This window comes from Miniopterus natalensis, chromosome 5 (assembly GCF_054644295.1).
Source record: "Miniopterus natalensis isolate mMinNat1 chromosome 5, mMinNat1.hap1, whole genome shotgun sequence".
Lineage (NCBI taxonomy): Eukaryota > Metazoa > Chordata > Mammalia > Chiroptera > Miniopteridae > Miniopterus > Miniopterus natalensis.
Window position 1 is genome coordinate 28,463,444 of NC_142085.1, and position 23,476 is coordinate 28,486,919.

The window sequence follows — 23,476 nt, forward strand, 5'->3', positions numbered from 1 at the left end:
GTCTTTGCCATTTGGTTGTCTGTCTGTCTATCTGTCTCTCCCCTCGCTTTCTAATCCAGTGATTATTTTCAGAGCCCATCTCTGCCTATCATTTCCCATCTTACTATTTTATTTTTTTAAAAACATATTTTTATTGATTTTAGAAAGAGAGAGAGAAAGGGATAGAGAGATTTCTGAAACATCGATGTGAGAGAGAAACATCAATTGGCTGCTTCCTGCACACCCCCTACTGGGTATTGAGCCCCAAACCAGGCATGTGCTCCGACGGGGAATTGAACCAGTGACCTCTTGGTTCATGGGTCGACTCTCAACCATGGAGCAACACCGGCCGGGCCCTATCCTACTTTTTAAAATAGAATTTTTCTCTTTCCTACACTATGCATAGAGGTGTTTACTTTTATGAAGTAATTAATGACTTGATAGCTTCCCCCCTTAGAATCACTGAAGTGAATTAAGATATATCCTGTGAGATTTGGTCAGCTTTTCCTTGACTTGAATTATTATAATCTGTACATGTGTCTGCTTCCACTCTGTCATTATTGACAGCCCTGAAATAAAGACTTCTCAGAGGATTGAAGAAATTTGGGATTATGTTCTACACTATCCCAATGAGACTCCCTCAGGGCTGAGTCACTTAAGACATTTTAGTGGAGCAGAAAGTAATTTTAATTAAGATCTTAAGCTTATAAACATGATGACTCTTTACTTGAAGGAGGAAACATATACATGGGATTGCAAATAAAAAGAAGAAATAGATATAGGTACTTTTTCTCCACCTCTAATTTTAGAGATGTAAGTAGAAGCAAAAACAAATACAATAAAAATTAATACATCAAACCCATTAGCAATGATTAATAATCTCCCATTCATATTTTTAAAAAGCATAACACCTTAGTAAACTTACATGTGGATCCAATTAAAATGGTCAAAATCAGGTCCAGTTACCTAGTTATTTCCAGAGGTCAGGGATTTCTTGCCACTGGAGCCATGATATAAAAATTTCTCTGAGCAAACAAGTATCTACCAGATGTGCGCATCACCTAGGTGATGCATACAAAACCTTGGATGTTCTAGACCTTTCTTTCTGTCACCCAGATGACAATGATGCTGGTTTTGTAGTTTTAAGAATTTGGAATCATGAAATATAGGTTGGAGATCAGGGGGCTAATACTAACCTGACACAGGTGCCATTGCTGTGGCATTGATGAGCACACCAAGGGACATGGCAGTTCTCAATGTTCTTTCCACGTAGTGCTTCATCAACAATGAGGAATTCTTTGTTGTTCACTTGAAGCTCTCCAATGCAGCCCTTGAACCAATAAATATAGCCTGCATTCCTAGGAATCTTAACATTTTCAGGAATATGGCCAAGGAACATTGATTCCATATGTACCTGTAGGAAAAATAACAATAAAAAACCCCCCTTCTTATAAAGTGTTAAATCATAGTAGAAAAGCCTAGGATATTTTGTTCTGTAATTGAATATTCTTCTGTGTTAAACAGGTTTCCATTCTTGGCTAGTTTTGTCAACCCTACGGGGAGGTAAGATAAGTTACTTTAGAAAAGGGGCTTTATTTAATATTTCTTTTGTATCTCTCACAGTAGCTAATAAAATTTAGTACAAAATTGGGCATTTGACAAAACTTGCTGATTGATTATTTGAAATGTATTTTGGAACTCAAGGGTTTGCATTTCAATGTGAACATTACCAAATAATAACTGATAAAGAAAATGAAACCTTGTTATTTAATTATTGTCAGAGATTGAATTGTGCTACCCAACCCCTCCTTCATATGTGGAAGTCCTGACCTCCAGTACCTCAGAATGTGACCTTATTTTGAAATAGAGCTTATACTCATGGACTAAAATGATGATAAAATCATTTGCATGATATAAATTGCTACTTAATCTCTCCTTTCTAATCCCTCAGCAACACAAATAAATTGCATCTTTATCGTTTAGATGTACATAAATGCGGCTCTTCTCAACAGGAGTCTATGAGCTACGGTTGAAGTCTGGATGAACTGGTAATGAGGCTGTGCCCTTCAGGGCTGTTACGCGTATGACAGGTCCGTGCAGCCGCATTGGTGTGGTTTATGTCTCTGATGTGCTTACGATCCCCAAACTCACTCACTCGGGCCAAGCTGATGCCAGGAAGTATTTAATTTGGTATTACAGATACATTTAAATGGAAAACTGTCATTGTAAGAATTCAAAAACGAGAGCCAAATAATTAAGCTATGACTCTGGTGGGAGGAGAGGATGGGAGATGCCCAGTTAATATTTATACCACTATTTTTTGGTTTAATGCAAATGTGCTTTTAGAGAACAGAAGCATGTGCAATCCTAGGAACATCAAAGCATCTCCATGACACGTAACAGATCAAACTAATTCTATTAATTGAGCTTTTATTCTTTTCTGGTGACTCAGGCTCTGCTCCTAGGAGCATTCCTTATTTTTTTCCCTAAGCACTTCATATAGGTCTGTTACATACAACCCCCCAGAGGATGAGTACCGTTGGGTATAGCGGGGTGGAAGTTTCAAGGTGTATTTACAGAGCCCGCATGCAGCACACGGGTGCGTCTATTTGTTTTCATGTTCTTTTTTATATGCTACGTCCATTTATATCAATTACTCTAACAAACTATTAGCAGAGCTCTTTTATCACCTAAGATAAGTGACTCACTGCTAATGCAATCTGGGATCTATCCTGAACCTGCAGACTCAGCGAACCACGGCTGCGACCTTCCTCTCACTGAGGATCTCTGACATCTTTGCGTATTGATCACACACCTGGAGCAGCAAACCTCTCACTGCTTTGACAAGTGTGCTGTTTTAGCATAAAACTGATAGAAGATGAGAGAATATTCCCCTCTAATGTCAGCAGTAGGCAGATCAGAGGGAAAGGCTATAGAGCTACCTATGATGTATTAGACCATTAAAAAACACCCAAACAATGGGAATAAATGGCTCTTGTATTTCTTCTGATCTGAGTCTCAAACTTACTCGGAGCCCTGAAATGTCCAAAAAACCCCAGCTGTCATTGACTGCACATAGATAACCATTAAAATGGTTGACTTCCTCTATCCCCAGACTCTCAATTATCTAAGAGCTGCCTATTGTGTGTACAATCATTCCTAAGAAGACAGGTCTTTAAAATAAGTCTTTTCTAATAACTTCTTGTGAATCAGACTATGGAGAATAGAGTCTGACATCAAGATATGATCTTACAAGCTAAAACCACAGAGAACAGACATGGACAATCAAGGAGGAATCATCAAGATAATGAAAAATATAAATGGTGACTGAGGGGAAAGGACTCCATGTCTGACAAGAATGAATGAGCATTCCCTTTCCTCTCAGAGTTTCTCTTTAAAGCAAGAATATTGTGTTCTTTTATAATATGTGGGAATAAAATGAGAACATAAGCAAAAGGGAATAAACTTTTAAAAAACTGGAGTGAGGGGAAGATGGGTAAGAAGTTGCTTTATCTCTTTTCTGTTTTATCTTCATTTAAATTTAGATATTGGGGTACTACATACATTTCTGTTATGATATCTCAATCCAATGTTCACTTTTGTTTTACATTCTCAAGTCTGTCCGAAGTTAAATAACTTCTGTGTTAATGAAATATAGGAAGGTAACTGCAAATGTATTTTTTGGTTAAGATGAACTATCAGAGTATACTTGTCTTTATCCAAGAATATAAACTGAAACGAACTGACTTCTATTTAGTGTTATTGCAGATTTTTGTTTTTAATATCATCTGAATTGCATGCAGACAAATTCAAAACCAGAGACATGGGGTCTTGGAATAAAGGTAGATAAGAGATGTTGGGTAAAGTGTTTGGAAAGAAGATTTACTTAACAATAACTTTTCACATGTGATTTAAGCCTTAAATTCTTTAAGACTGCTTATAGATATTAAATGAAAGGGAATTAAGAGGCAGAAGCAGTATTTATCCAAACCCTCCATCCCTTTGCTGTTAGTCTCTTCTCTCCCCCAATAACATGGTAATCTGTGAGTTTGCAGTCTCTTTTATATTAATTTATACCCTCTTTTAATCTGAGCCTCCACCCCTCTTCATCTTGGGATTCTCTGAGTCTGTAGCAGCACCTTGCATGTAGGAGGCTTGATACAAGTTTGTATACAATGACCTGATTCATGAAACTCAATTCTGCCTTTCTTCAGTATCCTACTTGGCTTTCAGGTCTCTTCTCATGCTTTGAGTTGCCTTAGAAACGTGCTAGTTTGTCAGATTCAGCATTTGGAGGGGTCTTCACTGAAAACCACCCAAGAAGGAGTATTAATATGGTTTTAACACTAATATATCCCCATATGTATATATAGCACAGGGCAGTGCTTATATGGAAGTTCTTGAGTTACATATGAGATTAATATCAAGGAGCTCACACAAAGGATTACTTTTTAATTTGAAAAATATCGGTGAAACCCTCACTGGTCCCATACTTCACAGTTAATCTTTGGTCCTTAAGGCTTTTCAGGCTAAAGAACATTTTCAAAATAATATCTTCTCACCTTGTTGAAGGAATAACTGAACTTTAGTAATCAATAAATGGAGTTGCTATCCTGTGAGCACATGGATATAGGGAAGTAGAGACAGAAAAGGAGGGTGTGAGATTATTCTTGTCTATAAGGAAGTTACATGTAACCTGGGGAAATAAATCATAAAGAAATTAAATAGTCAGAAAAGAGCAGCTTTCTGGTCAGTAAGATGGCAGAATAAGAAGCTCCAGATATTCCTTCCTTCCCTCGTGGAGACACTGATTCAACAATACACAGAGTCTCCTTGTGAGGTGTGTAGATTCAGCTGAGAAGCACTTATACCCTAAGCAACTGTGAAACCAGCTGTATTGAGGCCAGTAAGGACATATGTGGGACTCACTCACCATAGACCTCCTCTAGGCTTATTGGGGGCATGACTGAGAGAAAACTCCCAGTTTCCAGCTTCTCTCTGGGGGAAATAGAAAACTAAGACATATATCCTATGTGTAGACTTTTCAGGATGCCGCCTAAGGGATTAATTGCTATCTATCTGAATCTAAGTGCTGACAGGAAAGGCTGCCAGGTTGGGGTCACCGAGAACAAAGATGACCATCATGTATTCACTTGGAATAGTCCCTCCTCCACCTCAGTGGGAGAGAGTAGGTGAAAACCCCCAACTCCTGACTTCTCCCCGGGGATGGAAAGAGCTGGAATGTGTATCCAAAATTACATCTTTTCAAAGGCTACCTGAAGAATGGGTTTCTGTATCCCCTGTCATGGAGCACTGACAGAACCTAGAATACTCTAGATGCCTGGGTATTACTAAAAACAAGAGAGCTAGATGGTGTCCTGCTTCCCCAGAGAATGTGACACAGCAGAGACTGATTCTGCTCAGTGGCCTCTTCCTGGGGCCAGGGTGGGTGTGGGTAGAGAAGAGTGGAACCTGCTTCTAACATTTTGGATTTTCAGGGGCCTTCCTGAGAGACTAGTTTCTATTTTGCTTCATCTGGAGCTCTGATGAGACCTAACATAGTCTAGAAACTTGGAGGCTGCTGAGAACAAAAGAAAACTGGGCTGCTTGTGGCAGCTCTAGAGAACCTGCAGTACTGCATACAGCCAGCAGAGGGAGCAAAAGATTACAGGCACATCCAAAAAAGACATTGGTAAATGTGTATAATACAGGATTTACACACACAAGTCTAGAGAAAACACATCCATAGTAAAGACTTAAGAGGGTCCCAGGATCTCTAGCTGGGCTATTTGGTGTTGGTCCTTTCTGATACTAAGCCATTCCATAAACACTGGGAGAGATGGCTGTTCTTTCAGATGGGGGATCCCATCACAAAGTGACAAGCACAAGAAGAAACAGGAACGAAATAAATCTCCAGAAACCAACCCCAAAGAAATGGAGATGTATGAATGACCTGACAAGTTAAAAATAACTGTTATAAAGTTGCTCAATAAGCTCAAGAAAATGAATCATGAAGAAAATGAGAATATCAATAAAGAGAAAATAGAATAAAAAAATCAAACAGAAATTTTAGAGCTGAAGATACAAAACTCAATTAAAAAATTCATGAGAGGAGTTCAACAGAAGACTTGATCAAGCAGAAAAAAGAAGCAGCAGACTTGAAGACAGGCCAAGTTATAGTACCCAGTTAAAGGAGCAAAAGTAAAAAAAGATTAAAAAGGAGTAAAGAAAGTCTGAGGGCTTTACCAGACATCATCAAATGGACTAATATTTGCATTATTGGAGCCCCAGAAGAAGAAGAGAGAGACAGGGGCAGAATGTTTATTTGATGACATAACTTTTCAAATCTGGGAACCCAAAGGACTAGAACAATAATGAACTCAAAGAGGCTTACACCAAGATGCATTATAATCTACTTAAAAATCTCTTACTATATTATAATGAGCAGGGTTAGAACCTGTTTTTAGTAGTTTGTATTACATTTCATGACTTTTAAAATTAAGTGACTTCAGCTCACAAGATCCTCAGCACTTACACCGTTATTCCACAAATTTCCACCATCTTCTCATTGTAATAAAAGAGGAAAAGGAGGTAGTAAAAGGTGTACTCAGAACAAACAACTGGAGGCTGGCTCCAGGAGTCTATTATATACCATACCTCCAGGACTGGGGTCTAGTCTGTGAGAACTCACGACAGACAGCCTCCACAAGGGGGACTAACATGAGCCCTGGGCTAACCACTCTAGATGGCAGCAGTGATTCACTCAGACTTCAGAGCACTTGATTTGCGATGAACACAAGGAGGCAGAATGTTGTAAAAAAACTTTAGAGAGCCTAAGTGCATTGTCTCTTTACCACCCTAAAACTATCCAAATGTTTTTCACTTTAATCATAAATTCTATTCCCATGTGTTGCTCTTTGTGTGTGCATATGTATTACTTGGGGCATTCTGATCGGTGTTTCATTCAGTCAACCTAAAGGGTGAGGAGACCGATTTGTCACAAAGGCTACAGCTATAAGACATATTTACCATTTTCAACAATAAAAAGATATTTATCGAGCATTTGTTGAATTCTCTTTATTAAAGATATGATCCATTGATAACTATGTTAGTAGTATATTGTATGTTATTTATAAAAATATGAAGCTTTTAATGTAAAAATGGATGACTATAAGGAATTAATAAATATAAAATCACACTGAATATTCACATTGGATATTAAAAAAAAACTATTAGTGTTTCATGTACAGTGGTACCTCGATTTTCGAATTTAATTTGTTCCCGAAGACCATTCGAGTTCTGAAATGTTCGAAAATGTAGGGATCAACAGCCGACAGCTAGGCCTTAGGATATTGCCCTCAGCGGAAGCCATGTGGCATGTTCGACTTCCGAGACGTGTTCGAAAACCGAAGCATTCACGTCCAGATTTACGGCGTTCGTAAATTGAAATGTTCGTCAACGGAGACATTCGAAAACCGAGGTACCACTCTATTTTCCATGATTTGAATATTCTATGTCTTGAATCTAAACATTTGGCCATTTTGGGCTCTAGCATGACTTCTTAAACCATGAACACCAATTTTATTCCTACTTAACATTCTGCCCGACAGTTTTGAATTTGGTGCAGCAGGTGAAGAACAGCAGAGTGTATTATAAAGGAACAAACAAGGGTCGTGGATCAGAAAACCTGGGTCAAGTCTCTATTTCCCTCACTATGAAATTTTGGACATATGACTCATTTTCCTTGGGTTTATGGAAGGGATCATCATTATTGCTTTGGAGGGTTCTTGTGAGGATCAGATGTGACAATATATATGTCCATAATTTGGAAAATGTAATGTGCTTATGCAAATGTTAGATGTTCTCATGCGCCTCCTTTAAATGCCTGCATATACTCGACAGAGACTATGTAGGAAAAAAAAGGAACTAAAATGAAATTTTCAATTCATTAGGGCACTACACACTGCAAGCATTAATGTGTATCAAAATTAGCACTTTGGAGATCTAATTATACAGATTAACTCTCCATGATGATCAAATGAACCAGGAATTCTTTATCTTAAATGTATTGCTGTAAAGTCATACTAAGAAGTGTGGAATCAACTACATCATTAAAAATAAAAGAATTCAGCAAATTGCCTAGTCTCTGGAGGGACACACATCCTCTCTTGTTTCAATTTAGCTTCATTCAATGTTTCTAAGAAAAATATCCTGGCCTACATAAATCTATCCAATGGAGAATGGACTTTTTAACAGCACGGTACAAGCACTACCATGTTCTATAAAAACGTAAGTTTTTAAGCACTGCTTTGTATCTTGCTAATCTTTCCAGATTCTTGAGCTTTTTCTTAAATCAAGCATAATATATTAAATGCCAAGTTTGAGGAGAAAATCAATTTCATGCTAAATTTAATAAAACTTTTATAGTGACAGGCAACATTAAATATATTTAATTATACCTAAAGCATCAGAGATAAATATTCTGCTGTTTTGGTGAGAGCTTTTACAAGGAATTTGTCCAATAAAAATATGATTAACACAACAACTTAAAGATACTTATTTGAAACATTGAGGGAGCATTTAGTAATGTTTGAAACTGGATATAGGCATGCTTACCTGAGAGGCATGGGATATTTTCGTGTCTTTCTTCTGTATTGGAGGTTTTCCATCTGCAGTCATTTCAATCATACAGGCCACCCCAGGGCTGCCAGCAGGCATTGTGAAGCTAGAAATAAAAAAGAAGAGGCCATTAATGTAGGTGCTATTGGCATGAACAGGGTACCTTCACACATGGATGGTAAGTACTTCCTCAATGAGAGAGCTACTTTCTGGATCACAATAATCCTGAAATATGGCCTCAACCAAGTGTGAACCTTTTAGGTTAGATAAAAGATATATTTCTTTTCTAACACTGCACTGTATTCTCCTTCTCTCCTCCTGTCTTTAAATCAGGGCTTGAAATGTTTTCAGAAAGTGAAACCCCACAAAGCAAAAAGAACTTTCTGTGTCTAAGTAGGTATTGATAAATTTTGTGTTAAATGTGGTCGACATATGGTCTCACTCATGTAGGACACTGTTGGACAAGTAACATCAACGTTAAATGATGCTAAACTCCCTAGGTAGAAATTTCCCCTCCCTGGCCTACAGGGGAAATAGAAATGGAATAAGAAATGAAAGGCTGCATACCCCTGAGCAGTGAGATTACACTGTGATACAGTTATCAGAACTCAGAAAGCATGCTGCTAATGTACTGGCTGGTACTGCGTTTCAGAGATAAAGGAAAGTATAAGGTTAGGGGAATTTGTAGAATGAATGGCGGAAATGGTTAATACATAATTGAAAATTTATCAGAATTACAGAGTGATGCAATCAGAAAAGTTACATATATTAAAGTACTTAGCATATTTTTAAAATAAAAATTTAAAAGACAATTTGAATGATATTACCATTACTTGACATATGTAATAATAGTGACTTGCACTGTTATGAAGTCTACTTCATAGAGATAATAGGAAATACATTTATTAACACTAACAGTGGCAATCTCTGCATATTGAACGTGTGAATGATTTTAATGCTCAATTTTGCTTACTTGTATTTTCTAAATTTTGGACAATGAACACACCTAATTTTTATTTTTAATTTTAAGCAACTGCCATAATTTTTCCAGGACTGAGCGGGTTCCCAGGACATGGGACTTTTTGTGTTAAAACCAGGGACATTTCAGGCAAACAGGGTCAGCTGGTAATTCTACTTCCCAAATAAAAAGTCAGTTTTATTAAGCAGTCATTGGTTAAATCATTTACCAATACTTTTTCTTAAAATTAACTTTAGAGGATAAGCGGAATGAGAAAACAAACTGGAACGGCCCTTTCCCCCTCTCCGTTCCAGAAGAGACAACTGTCCGCTGATTCCCTCTTCCCTAGAAATACAAATCTAATGGCCCTGGCAATACATGATTCCACTACTTTTTTGGCCTCTACTCTAGTTTACCAAGGTCACTTCGAATTCTGATCAGGTCCCTGTTGAAAGTTCTAGTGCTGTAGTAGCTTCCAGAGCGTCCCGTTTGTGTGAACTGTAAATGGTGAGGATCTACGAAGCACAGCTGCCATCCTAGTTGATATGGGCAGGTGAACGTCTACGATGCTTTATACTGCAGATAGAATAGTGCTGAGGTAATGCACGTATTCTTATTCAGAAAAAAATCTCCTTGTTTCATTTAGAGCCTATTAATTCTAACCCTGAGCTGCAGATCCACAAAGGGAAGCCTCTCTACTCTACTTGCTTTCTGTTCCTTCCTTCCTTTCCCCCCAAATTTCCATCAAATGGTTGTTTCTAGTATCTGCTTAGTCTAGGTACTAATTTAGAAATGGATACTCTAATTCCACCAGAAGATTTTTCCACATGTAGATTCTTATCACGTACATTTTTATGCCTTATATTTGCTGACAGACCAAAGTATGTCATAAGAAACAAAAAATGCTCTATAAACAAATTAGACATTATGCCACATAAATCATTTGAGGAAAAATCTAAGTGCATATCCCTTATGTCTCTCAAGTATTGCTGAGGCCAGCCGAATCTAATGATTTAAAAACTCAAGGATCATATTTTGAGAAAATCCATTGACTGGCTGAGTGATCTTAGGCAAACCACTTAACCTTTCTTCCCTGACGTGTGATTATCCACAGAAGGGAGATAATCATTCCTAGCTCATAAATGGTTACTGAGAATCACATTATTTAATGTACATAAATCATTCAGTGCTAATATTAAAATCCAGAGTTAAAGCAATTATTTGCTGACTAGACAGGGATCTCTAAAGAGATTTTTATGAAAATAAATTGCACAGTCAAGATGAGGTGTTCATCTACTTCTGCTAACATTGCTTGTAATGGAATTCAAAATGAAATCCTCGGGTTGCATTATTTAAAAAATTAAAACGTGGTGAAACAGACATATTTTACAGAGTCCTTAACATCCTGGTTGGTTAGATTTATAGTCTTTAGGTAGCAATTTGGTAGAAACATTGAGATTTGGAAAAGACAGTTTATTTAAAATTTTTAGAAAATCCTGCTCAAACTAGAAGTTTATAATGCTTCCAAGGGAAGAGCTGTAAAAATGTAAACAATGGAGAGTGAGTTGGTGAACTAAATCAAGTCCTTTTATATAATGGAATTCTATTCAGCTTTTAAATAGGAGCTATAGTTAATGGGATGGAAATATATTTGTATAAAATGTAAAAAGAGATAAAGACAATTTGGATGATATAGCATTTTAATAAAAATATGCATAGGCGATTAACCCAGAACTATTTTCACTAACATTAACAGTGGCTATCTTTACATGTGGAATGAAAATGATTGTTAATTTGTATCTTTTGTTTACTTGCATTTTCTAAATTTTGAGATTGAACACACAATATTTTTCAATTTCACCTCTTAAGCCAAAAAATTAGTTTTTATAAAAAGCAAATCAAGGATTAAATAATTCAGTATTTTCCAGGATTCCATGCTTTCCTTCCAGGTACATCTATCCATCAGTCTCCTTGCTAAGTACATCTTTCATCGTGCTTGTAATGAGAATTTGTGGATAGGAAACTCACAGTCATATCACATTTCATATCACTTTTGAATAATAGTTTAACTATGTATACAATTTTACAGGTTTTTTTCTTTTGGAACTTTAAACATAGTACACAATTATTTTCTGCAATCTGTTGCCGAGGTCCATCTAAAGGCAGCTCTTTTGTTCTTTTAATTTTTCTTTCTACCGCTTTAAGATCATCTCTTTATCTGTGATAACGAGCCTAGGTGTGGATCAGTCATTATTTATTCTTCTTAATACTCCGAGTGCACATTTGATCTCAAGAATTACATATTCCTTCAATTTTGGAAAGTTCTCACCTGAGTCACCTCAAACATTGCTTTCGGACATTCTCTGACATCTCTTTTTCTGGAGTTTTTCTAGAACTTATATTACACATTTTTAGAAATCCTGTGAAGTTATTCTCTAAATGTCTTAATCTTGCTTTCATTTTCAAAAATACTCTCTTCATTTCTCTAGCCTATGTTTTTCCTCGGCACTATTTCTGCCCTACCCTCAGGGTCTCCAGGCGCATTTCTTCTATTGAGTTATACATTTCAATGAATATATTGTTTAATCCCCAATATTCTGAACCCTTTCCACATTTTTGGTGTTAATTTGCGTTGATAGTTTCTCCTTTCACATAAGTGTTATTCTTTCATTTATGATTTCTAGCACCCTAAAAATACTTCTTTTACGTTTGGTCCGACTTTTCCATAACAGTGATTTTGTTAGAGCGATTCACTTGTCATTTGCTGATTTGCCTGTTTCCTTTCTCAGTCTCGCCAAGTGCGGGCTCGTGGTGAGTGGGGGGTGTTGGTGTTGTTTCCCCCCCCCCCCATCCCTTGCCATTTTAACTCCCTGTAGCCTTGGGTCATGGACCTTTGGTAGTTCTGTCCTTTGGTGGTATTAAAGGTATCACAGGCCCATTCACAGAGCCAAAAAGGATTGTTTGTTAAATTTCTGCTCATGACACTTTGTGTTCTGTTTTCGTCCTGTGCTGGCAGCTTGCTAAAAGTCAGAATCCCAGATGACTCTGTGTGTGTGTGTGTGTGTGTGTGTGTGTGTGTGTGATCTTGTGTGTGTGTGTGTGTGTGTGTGTGTGTGTGTGTGTGTGATCTTTCACAAATATTCCCGAGAGACTAGTTTTAGTTCCCTTAGCTCTACGGAAACGGAGCTTCCCTGTTTCCAGCCTGTATCAGGGCAGGCCTGCGTGTTACCTCTTTTGCTGTTTTGCATTTTTGTCTCTTTGTTGTGTTTGGAAGATATTTCCTTGTTTTGTATTTTCAGTTATCTCTTTTATTAAAAACTTCTCCATCGTTGCTATGTGTTTGATGCTAAGAAGGAGCATCAAAATGTGAAGTTATGGAGTCATCTTGACTAGAATTCCCACATTTTTTTCATTCACAATAAGAAAATACAATTATAAAGATCAAACCAAGTCCTTGTCTTTGAAGGGCTGTGCAAGTAGAAAGTAATCTTTAACTTGTGAGAGGCAGAATGAAGAAAAACGAGACAAGCCATTTGGAGGTGCCTTTATGACTTGGCAGGCTTTAAATTTGGAAGGACTAATTTATTTGACTTCTTACATCTCGGGTTTGTTTTGTGCTAAAGGCATTTCCATGCATCTGTCTCACCCTATTTTTCAGTGGTGTATTTCAAAAGCATGTAAGTAAAGTGGCTTGTTTGCTTTCTAGAGATAAACAGGAAGTATGGATTTATTTTTCTTCTCTAAGGTACCTATGTTTGATTTGTCAAAAAAAATCTGGGAGTTTTATGAGTCACTGGCATTAAACCATAATGAAATTAAATACTTAAAAGGACTATTGTAGTGCAGTGCTGAAGGCTCACAAAACATAGCTCATGCATAACTGCAGTAGCTACAGAGTTTTGAAACCATGATACAGCAGTAACAAACTGAACAGCACCCGCTGCTTCTGGGGATATTGCAAAGCTGACGACAGTGCTGCTTTCACAGGTGCAAAATATAAATGTTCTTTGTCTTGTCACTAGGTTTGGCTATTGGCCTGCAGTCATGTTAGCTTGTCTATTTTAAATTTTGGCCACGAATGAATTTTGCTAGTAAGTTGCTTTATTTACCTGAATTAGACTTTAAAAATGAATGCAAAGCCCTGGCCAGGTAGCTCAGTTGGTTGGAACATCTTCCCATAAACCAAAAGGTTGCGGGTTTGATTGCCAGTTAGTCCTGAGGGAGGCAACTGATTGATGTTTCTCTTTCTCACCTTCCCTTCTTGTCTCTCTAAAATAAATAAAAACATATCCTCAGGCAAGGATTAAGAGAATGTTTTATTGATGCTTACCAAACATAAAGTGTACAAACTTTAAGTGCACAACTCAATGCAGTTTTTCGTGGGTTCACTTAATAAAATACGAAATTTTTAGTCCCTCCTCTCTAAAATCAACAAAAATATTAAAAATTAAAAAAAAAAAGAATGCAAAACAAGTTCTCTGCATGGATAACTTGCAGTATAGATAGCAGTTAAACGGGCCTCCGAATGAACTATTCTGACCAATAATAACCAGTCTTAATGTTTACCACATGGAAGTATTGCTCAGAAGCGAATGGACAGCATGCACATTAAGCTCCAGCTTGGAACTTTCATTAAAAGAATCTTCTCAGGCTACACTTAAGACCGAGAGGGCTTCACTTCAATTGTTAGCAGTGGTGATCTTCAAGCTCAGCCCGAAGTTTTAATAACTCTGCACAAGGATACCTGAGATGGGAGACTCCTATCAGCAGATGGCAGTAAAAGTACATGGAAGAGATGAAGGGACCGAAAGGCACCTGGTCCCCACAAAGATACAATCTAATTGGTGGTGCGATTGTTTTAGCTCCCTGTTTGCAACAGGAAAGCATGGGGAAATATCTTTAAAAGATTATACATCAGGCAGTATGGATGAAACTGTCCAGAGACATACAGCTTTCCTTACCAGTTCGTGGTCCTGATGCGAATGTCATGGCTGTGTGAGCACATTTAGGAAGATGCAGCTTAAGAGTATGATGTAATGGTTTTATACGGCCCTATCAACACAGCCCTGTTTCTTGAGGCTGTCTGTGCGACTCAGCACAATTTACATGTTAAAACAGTGTAGAAAAAGATCAGACACAAAAGCCAGAGTGTTAGGCTCTCTGCCAAATAAAAACAACATAAACACACTGAAAGCATCACTTTGTGTTCAGAGCACCAAGGAGTTGGTCAGACTTCCTGTCTCTGGATGATAGTTAGGAGATGGTCATTGGTTTTAGGTTATTTTGTTTATTAGCCTTTCCTCTGACTGACAGCCCAACTGTAATTAATAATAAATTACAGAGAAAACCAAGCCTTTATCCTGTGAAGCACTGATATTAAAAGAAGGATCTGTGATTATGTCTGAGCCCTGCTGAAGCAGGAGCTTCATTCACACCCTTGATTAACCAGAGCAGCTGCCAAGGGAACGTCCACCCAGCTGCCATGAGGTATCAGAGCTATTCCTAGAACTGGGAGTTTACTTCTGACCAGTGTCCAATTCATGTGCAGTGGGATCTATAGCATACTCTACAGACTTATGGTCTCTCGGAAGCTCCTCCCAAAGTGTAGATGGCTAGAATTCCCTTCTTCTTTTTTAGCTTTTTTTTTCTACCCAGCAAACATTCACATAATGATCATCATAATTACACAAATTGAAATTTGCACCCAGAAATGTTGCTGTTTTTTGACCTGACATCTGGCTTTAACCCACATGAACATGCTGGATAGAAGTGTCAATGGTGAGCTGGGGCGGGCTAGCACTGGCTCGCGAGAGCCGATTCTGTGTATCCCTTCCCAACATCACATCAGCAGATTCGTGTTGGTAGCTTGAAATTGGCCACAGTGGCAGTATTTGTGTCTGGGAAATTGGCAGATGGTGCCAATCAAATCAGCCCCTTATCCTACCCGTTTCCCTGAGAGCTGGTTGTTAAACACAGACCAGGAAATCACTGAGTTTCTTAAATATTTCTTAGTAGGGTTCAAGCATTCACTTGGAACAAGGACATTGAGAGAGTTGCAAAAATCAACTTCACTGTTGGCATTTCATTGGGAATTTTAGTAGAAAATGAGACTTTATTTATAATCTATTAGTTCACAGCTCTAGATTGGATCAAGTTACTCTGGCGATGAATGTGGATTTTGAGAATATTACCCTTAAAACCTACACATATTCAGTTTACAAATACCAGGTAATATTTAATTTTACCCTTCATTTCTAATACTTATTATTGGCTCAGTTTGTTTTTAGCAATTTTGGGCTACAGTTGTATCTAATCCACTGAGCATTCAATACAAACTCAGCAGTTAAAAATATTGATTCCTGATCCTTTCCTCTCCAACAGCTAAACTTTCATACAAACATATTTTGAGAGACTGAAGTTTTCCAAGTTAAAATAGCACATGGAAAAACTCATTTGATAAGAAATAGATTATTTTACCACATTTGAATAAAAAGCAATTCTGGTATGGGCAAGTAGAGATTCAGTTCTATTAGGTTATGAGAGAAGCTAAAGACAAGGTTTCTTCAGGAAAAGGCCATCTGTGTCCCTGCCATTTTTTTTGATGTTACAGTGAGCATTGCCTCATTCTTTCTTTTAAGTTGCCTTATATTAACAATAAATGTGTAGCGTTCTTGTCTTCTGAATGCTAGTTTCCACATGGTTTATTGTTTGTAGCATGTGACTTTCCTGGCAGGGCATTTTAACTGAGATGTATCTATGTCTCTCTCTATCTCCATATCTACCCATCTATACCATAAAATATTTTAATGTTACAATATTTATAGTTTTATGTTTAATCCAATGAAGTCGTCAACAATTCTACCTTCTATTAAATGATACAAAGAAAGAGTGGATTAGCAGATGCAAAAGATTTAAATTTCAGAAGCACTCTCTAAGCCAAACTTATAAATATTCTTATCACTCCAAGTGTAAAAAGGCCATAGTGTGATCCAGCAAGCCGTGCCCCAGATCAATACCTCTTCGGTTTCATATTTCTTTGCCAGCTAGCAATGCAGGTGTCCCTTGCTTATTTAATTTTCTCTGAGCAACTACACCTATTTCTCATTCTTATACCGTATATAACTTTTTCTTCATGGTTTCTGGGGTTTTGGGTACGCCACTTCGCTCTCTAGCTGTCCTCATACCCTTTGCCAAACATGGCTTGCCCATCTTTAAAATTTCTGATGGGACAGAAGAAAAGGGAAGCCAGATTCTTACCCTAGAAGGCTTTTGATTTGAAGATAATCAGACAAGCAAAAATTTAAAAATTCAACCAATATAAAAATAGATGGAATTGATGAATCCAAAATTTGGGCTTAATTATTAAAGGAAGAATTAGTAGCACTACCTTAATTTTGAGTCCATTTCTTATTAATAGCTTCCATGAAAGCACTCTCAATGTAAAGACTGAGGGGGAATTTAAGTGATCATGATGATGGAAAAACTGCTCTGTTTTTCGCCCTTATAATAGAGACAACACCACATTCTAAAGTTGTTTCTGATAAGAAAAACAATTGCACTAAACATTTTGAAATTTTTCCAGAAGATGATGTGTGAAATATGGGAAGTGGAACTAAAACCCACATCATCTCACCAGGAGAGACAAATCACTGATAGCTGGAGGTGGTTTGCCAGTTTTGTATGACCTGATACAAACAGAAAACTAAATTATTACAGGGCTCATAGGCCCATGATGACAAAGAAATATTATAAGCTCTAAAATATATAATCTGTGCTAATTAAGACATAAAGTCTTAATCAAAAAATGATTTAAGGTAATTTTTAATACAGGTAAATCAGTGTGGAAGAAAGAAGGAAAATTTGTGTGAAAAACAAATCCTAGAAGAAATTAGTGTTCAGGTAAAGGATCTTGAACACAGCTTACAGTGGACCTACTCCTTCAATAGACGAATGAATGCCTGCTGTGTGAGAACATACAGAACACCCTTGGTGGAAAAGTGGGGGTGGGTAAAGCAGTTGTCTTCTGAAGGGTCCCACACGGTGAGGAGGAAAGGTACTGTCCTTCTCTGAGAGGTGGGCTGTCACTGAACCGGAGGGATCGGGTTGGGCCAGCAGCGACAGTGTAGGTCAGTGTTAATGAGGGCTGTTGGGTTTGCGCTACATCTTCAAGGCTCATCCAAACTGAGTTAGCAAGCAATGCTGCAAAGATTTTATTTAGAGAACACACTGTGGGACCACTTGATTGCCAGGCCTGTGAGGCAAAAATGAAAGCAAGGAATTCAAGGAGTGCCTAGCTTTGTTGCTTATAGGAAACAAACAAACAAACACACAAAAAAGGAAACCATCTTTCCTTCCATCTTTAGCTCTATTGCCCTTCTTTAGTGAGCCCCAGTCCAGCATCTGGTGCCTTCATGCTGATCTGTCCTACCTCCTACCCATTGTAAGTGACACTTAACCAACCAGGAGAGACTGAAACAGATCATTTCAAACTGATAGAGACCTTCATGAGGTATATATTATTATTAGCAATGACTTCTTACAATGGAATATAATGGAATTATTTGCCTTATTTATTATGAACCAAGCATTATTCCAAGTACTTTACAATACTGAAGAGCATTCAGCACATGAGTTAAGTAGAAACAATTTTCCCATTAAAAATGAGAAAATTGAGGAGTCAAGGGGTGAAATAACTTATTCAAGGTCACATAGACCATAAGTGACAGAACTGGGTTTTGAGGTGAAAATGGAAGCAGAGATTGGAGTGAAATCAAGACACACCAAAGAATGTCAGCAGTGACCCAAAGCTAGAAGAGGCAAGGGACGGATCATTCTGGAGGCCCCTGGAGGGAGGATTGTTCTACTGATATCTTGATTTCACACTTCTGGCCTCCAGAACCGTGAGAGAATAAATTCCTGTTGTATTAAGCCACCAAGTTTGTGACAATTTATTGCAGCAACTACAATAAACAAATTCAGAGTAAAAGTTTTTCTTTTTCAAATGGATGGAACAAATGTTAAAAATAAGAGCTGGGGGTTGGAATACTATCAGTGTTCAATAGGTAAGGTGGTATTCAGACAAATGAGACTAGAATGTGTAGATATTGAATTGTAACTGGACACCTTATTAAGATATACAGAAAATCCAAATGATTTGAGTTTAACAAATATCTCAGCTGAGTAGTAGCTATGAGATCAGGATTCAATAGTGTATCTCCTTTTAACATTTCAAAGTGCAGTCTAATTTGCAGAAAACACTGATATAATCAACATAAATCGATTGCAAACCTCTAAATCTAGTATCTGCATTTATTGCAATTCAAATAGAGTAATAAGAATATTTTAACAGACCCCTGTTCGCAAAGGGGATTATGTTTCCCATTTCACCAAACACTAAGGGATTCTTGGGGTGAATATCGTCATAGTAGTGACTGGAAAAGAAGTGGTAAAAAATCATTCGGCAATTTCCCTTCCTTTATCATTTGACATTTTGAAGTCTAAAAACATTCCCCTTGTATTTCCATTCCCCTTGTATTTTGAGGGAGGGATTTGATTTACTATGTATGATAAGAAGAACCTTGATATTCAAAGATTTTTACCCACTGCCAATGTTTTGTTGGCAGACAATCAGTGTAGCAAACATTTCCACACTGGTTACTTTAACTTGAGTCAGCTGACCACCTAGTATCCTGATCTTGGGGAGACTAATACGAATGTTAAAATAATAAGTTCTTTATGCCAAAGAAAGGTCTGGATGGTGGTGCTGCAGACAGGTGGAGAAAGCCCATTTTTGTCCTTAAAGATTTCCTAGGAATCCAAGCATTATGTGACTACAGAATCACTGTTACATTATATTATGAAAACATACAGAGAAGAACAAAGAAGTGTCTGTAAGTGAGGAAACCTTACTATCCTTGCTAAAGGCTCCTTAAGCATCCTCTACTCAGAAGCATTTTCTGAATTGAGAAAGTGTTCTCATTTAGACTATACATCAGCCAGAACCTAAAATACCTTGGAGTAATAGTTAAAAAAAAAATCGCTAGATATAATAGTAATATTAAAACACAAATGATTAAATGATTAATTCCAAATGAGAACTGAAGTAGAAGTTTATAAGAATCAAGTTATTTTTCTTTCTAGCACTTAGTAAAAGAAAAGACCCCCCCCTTTTCTCTCTTCAAGGTGTTTTGCAAAACATCATAATGAAACTCAGTTCTGTGCACTTCTTATCAGCAGAACAGAGGTAATGGACAGACTTTATAAAGAAGAATTTCTCACAGTCAGTTAACATTCATATACCTGTAAATGCCAACATGGAACAGAGTAAACTATACTTAGAATCAAGAAAACTTAATAGCTGGAATTACTCGAGGTGCATAGTTCATTCTTCTACTCAATGGAAGATACTTTTTTTTTTTTTTAAATCCTCACCTGAGGATATTTTTCCCATTGCTTTTCAGAGAGAGCGGAAGGGAGAGACAGAGACAGAGAAAAACATCGATGTGAAAGAGACACATGGATTGGTTGCCTCCTGCATGTGCCCCAACCGGGGCCAGGGGGTGGGCCTGCAACTGAGGTACATGCCAGCATCGAACCTGGGACCCTTCAGTCTGCAGGCTGACACTCTAACCACTGAGCCAAACCTGCTGGGGCTGGAAGACTCTCTTGAAAGAATGACCTTCAACCCCTGTTTGAATATTCTATCGGAAGAGAGCTCATTACGTCACAAGGCTATTTCTTTATTGTTTAACAGCTCTGCCATCATTTATACAAAAGCCATTTATTATTATTATTATTATTTTTATTAATTTGGTGGTAGTAACTGTTAATTGAAGATTTTCGTAAGCCAGGTACTGGGTTCAATACCATACATGGATTATCTCAAGGCAGTGGGCCTCAACTGGGGTTCTGCTTACCACCCCCTCCCTTGCCCCAGGGAACATTGGGCAATGTCTGGAGACATCTTTGTCAAACAAAAGGAGGAAGATGCTGCTAACATTCAATATGAAGAGGTCAGCAATGCTGCTAAACGTCCTATAAAACACAGGACAGCTCCTGACAGCAAAGAAGGATTCAGCCCCCAAATTATCAACAGTGCCTGTCTTGAGAATCCCTGATTTAAAGTAAAAGCAGAGTGGATGCTCACCAGCTAAACAAATGGTTGGTCATGTTCTCAGCACTCAGGTATCCAGACTTCACCTGCATGAAACTTTGTAACCATGTTTTTAATGGTGCTAAAACATATATAACATAAAATTTACCATTTTAACTATTTTTAAGTGTAAAATTCAGTGGCATTAAGCATATTCACAATGTTGTGTAACCCCCACCACTATTTCCCAAATTTTTTATTACTCCAGAGACTCTGTATCCGTTAAGCAATAATTCCCCAGTCTGCCCTACCCACAACCCCTGATAACCAACCACTAATTAATTTCTATCTCTATGAATTTTCCTAGTCTAGTTACTTCATGTACATGGAATCATATAATACTTGTCCCTTTGTGTCTAACTTATTTCACTTTAGCATAAAGTTTACAAGGTTCATCCATGGGGCAGCCTGTGTCTTCATTCCTTCTTAAGGCTGAATAACATTCCACTGTATGTATAGACCACATTTTGTTTATCCATTCATTCGATCCAATATTTTCTAAAATTAAGTAGGTAAAAATATTGCTTCTAACATTTTAGCAATACAATAAATAAAAAATAATATAGAAAATATTAATATTTTATTGTGTTCCCCCCAAAAAAGACACACCAAAAACCACCACAGGTCATACAAATGAAACCGGAGAACATGCTGCACGGATTCCTACTGTGCAAACCAAACAGTAAGTCTGAAAAGAAAACATCAACTGCAAACTCAAGTGCATGGAAGACAATCCCTTCTACTTGTCCTGGTCCTTACTGGGAAGCCTTGCTTTGTACCCTAATTGTCCTGTGAAAAATACAGTGCAGAAATGTAAAAAGCTGAGAATAATGAAGGAACTAGATGTGATGTCAGAATGTGTGAAACTGGGCAAGTCATTGAACTTTCTGGACCCTCAGTTTATTCATGTCAAGAACGGGCAAACTTGTCCTGTAGAGCGCCAGGTAGCAGATATTTGAAGCTCTGCAGGTTATCTCCTGTCTCTATTGCGTATTCTTCTCCTTCCTTCTCCTTGCAATCCTTTAAAAATGTGGAGACCAGTCTTAGGCTCATGGGGTGTATGAGAACAGGCTATAATATATGAAGACAGGACACACATGGCCAGATTAGCTTATGGTTTGTGGCTTGCCAACCTCTGAGCTAGAGATAGCACTTCAAAAATGCCTGGCCGGGAGTAGCTCAGCGGTTGAGCGTTGACCTAGGATCCAGGCGATCGGGTTCGATTCCCGGTCAGGGCACATGCCCGGGTTGCGGGCTCGATCAATGACTCTCTCATCATTGATGTTTCTATCTCTCTCTCTCCCTCTCCTTTCCTCTCTCTGAAATCAATATAGATATATTTTTAAAAAACAAACAAAAACCAAAAATAGCAGGGTTCTCAATCAGGGGCACTTTTGTTCTTCCTCAGGGGATGTATGTTAATATCTGAAGACATTTTTGGCTGTCACTTGGGATGGGAGTGGGTGGTGTTACTGACAGCTAGCCTGTAGAGGCCAGAGATGCTGTTAAATACCCTATAACGCACAGGGTAGGCTCCCACAGCAAACACTTATCTGTTTCAAACGGTCAATAGTTCCTACTTCGAGGAACACTTCATTCCTGGCTATTTTCTCTTAATTCTTTGAACAGTAAAGAGCTGAAGTATATTTAATTTTCCTTCACCTAGGACTGCAGTTAATTTATGTTTACTCAATTGGTGTCATAGATCTACAGCAGTGTTGGAGGAATTCAAACAGCCTCGGCGTTCCTACAAACTGTATGGCATGGAAAAAACCCATAAAGATAAATTTGATGAAGATCTCTAGCCATGAGGATAACTGCAATTACAGCCTTAAACATCTGTGACCCACAGGGAGAAGAAGGGAACTATGTAGGGCAGTGAGAGATACTCAACTGTGACATAGCAAACACATTCAGACCACCGAGTGAGAAAACCAGAGCCAGGAATTGCGGGTACTCTGATTATGGTTCTTTGGTGCCTTGAATATGTTGATATTTTTACCTGCCATGAAGTAGTAATATACCTTCTATGAAATCAGGATAAAGAATCATGTAAGACAGACAGCTGGATCATTGAAAACGTTCAGGGGAAATCTAACATGTTACTCAAAGTAATGCCAGTAAGAGGATAATTCTAAGATTAATGCTTCTAATTTTTTCTTCGTGTGTACTAACTGCATTTTCATGGTATCCTAAATGCTCTCTCTCTCTTTTTTTTAAGTTTCACTGTCTTGCTTTTAAAGAAATTTTTAACTTTCATCTCTTTAAATTCTATTAGATTTAAAATTATATAAGAAAGTGATTATTAGGAAATCCAACTATAAATTCTCAGAAATTCACTCTAGTATATCCTATTACAATTGGATTCTAGGCTCACCTCTGAAGTTTTGGTTTGGAAAGCTCTATTTCTGTTGAAGGCATTAGTTTGTATTAGCAATAAAGAGCAGTGCTGCATGTCTGAAAAGGCTTTGAACTAGAATTCTGATTTATAATTCTTCTTTCTGTAATAACCAAGCAAGCAATCTTTTAAGAGATCTTACAGAGAAAATTCTGTTGTATAACATACTAATGTAAAGTGACAACTTAGATCTATCTGAAGGGATATGTTTGCTGCTTTTCTACTATTTTAGATTAGAAAAAAGCACGTGCGAAAGCTTTTTAAAGATGATACGTCTGTTAAGCGTAGTGGAGTTGGGGTGGAGATGTGGAACAGTGAAAGATAATGCAGGCCATGTGAGCAGAAACTATCTCTCAGGGCACAGAGCGCT

At 37.7% G+C, this 23,476-nt stretch overlaps 1 protein-coding gene across 1 annotated transcript in view; it reads right to left on the reverse strand.

Moving 5' to 3' along the window:
- EYS (EGF-like photoreceptor maintenance factor) overlaps positions 1–23,476 on the reverse strand; it is a 1,117,601-nt gene that overhangs the window by 159,727 nt on the left and 934,398 nt on the right. Inside the window, 2 exon segments of the mRNA XM_087817245.1 lie at positions 1,176–1,393; positions 8,596–8,704. Of these exon segments, the coding sequence (XP_087673371.1) occupies positions 1,176–1,393; positions 8,596–8,704 (327 nt within the window).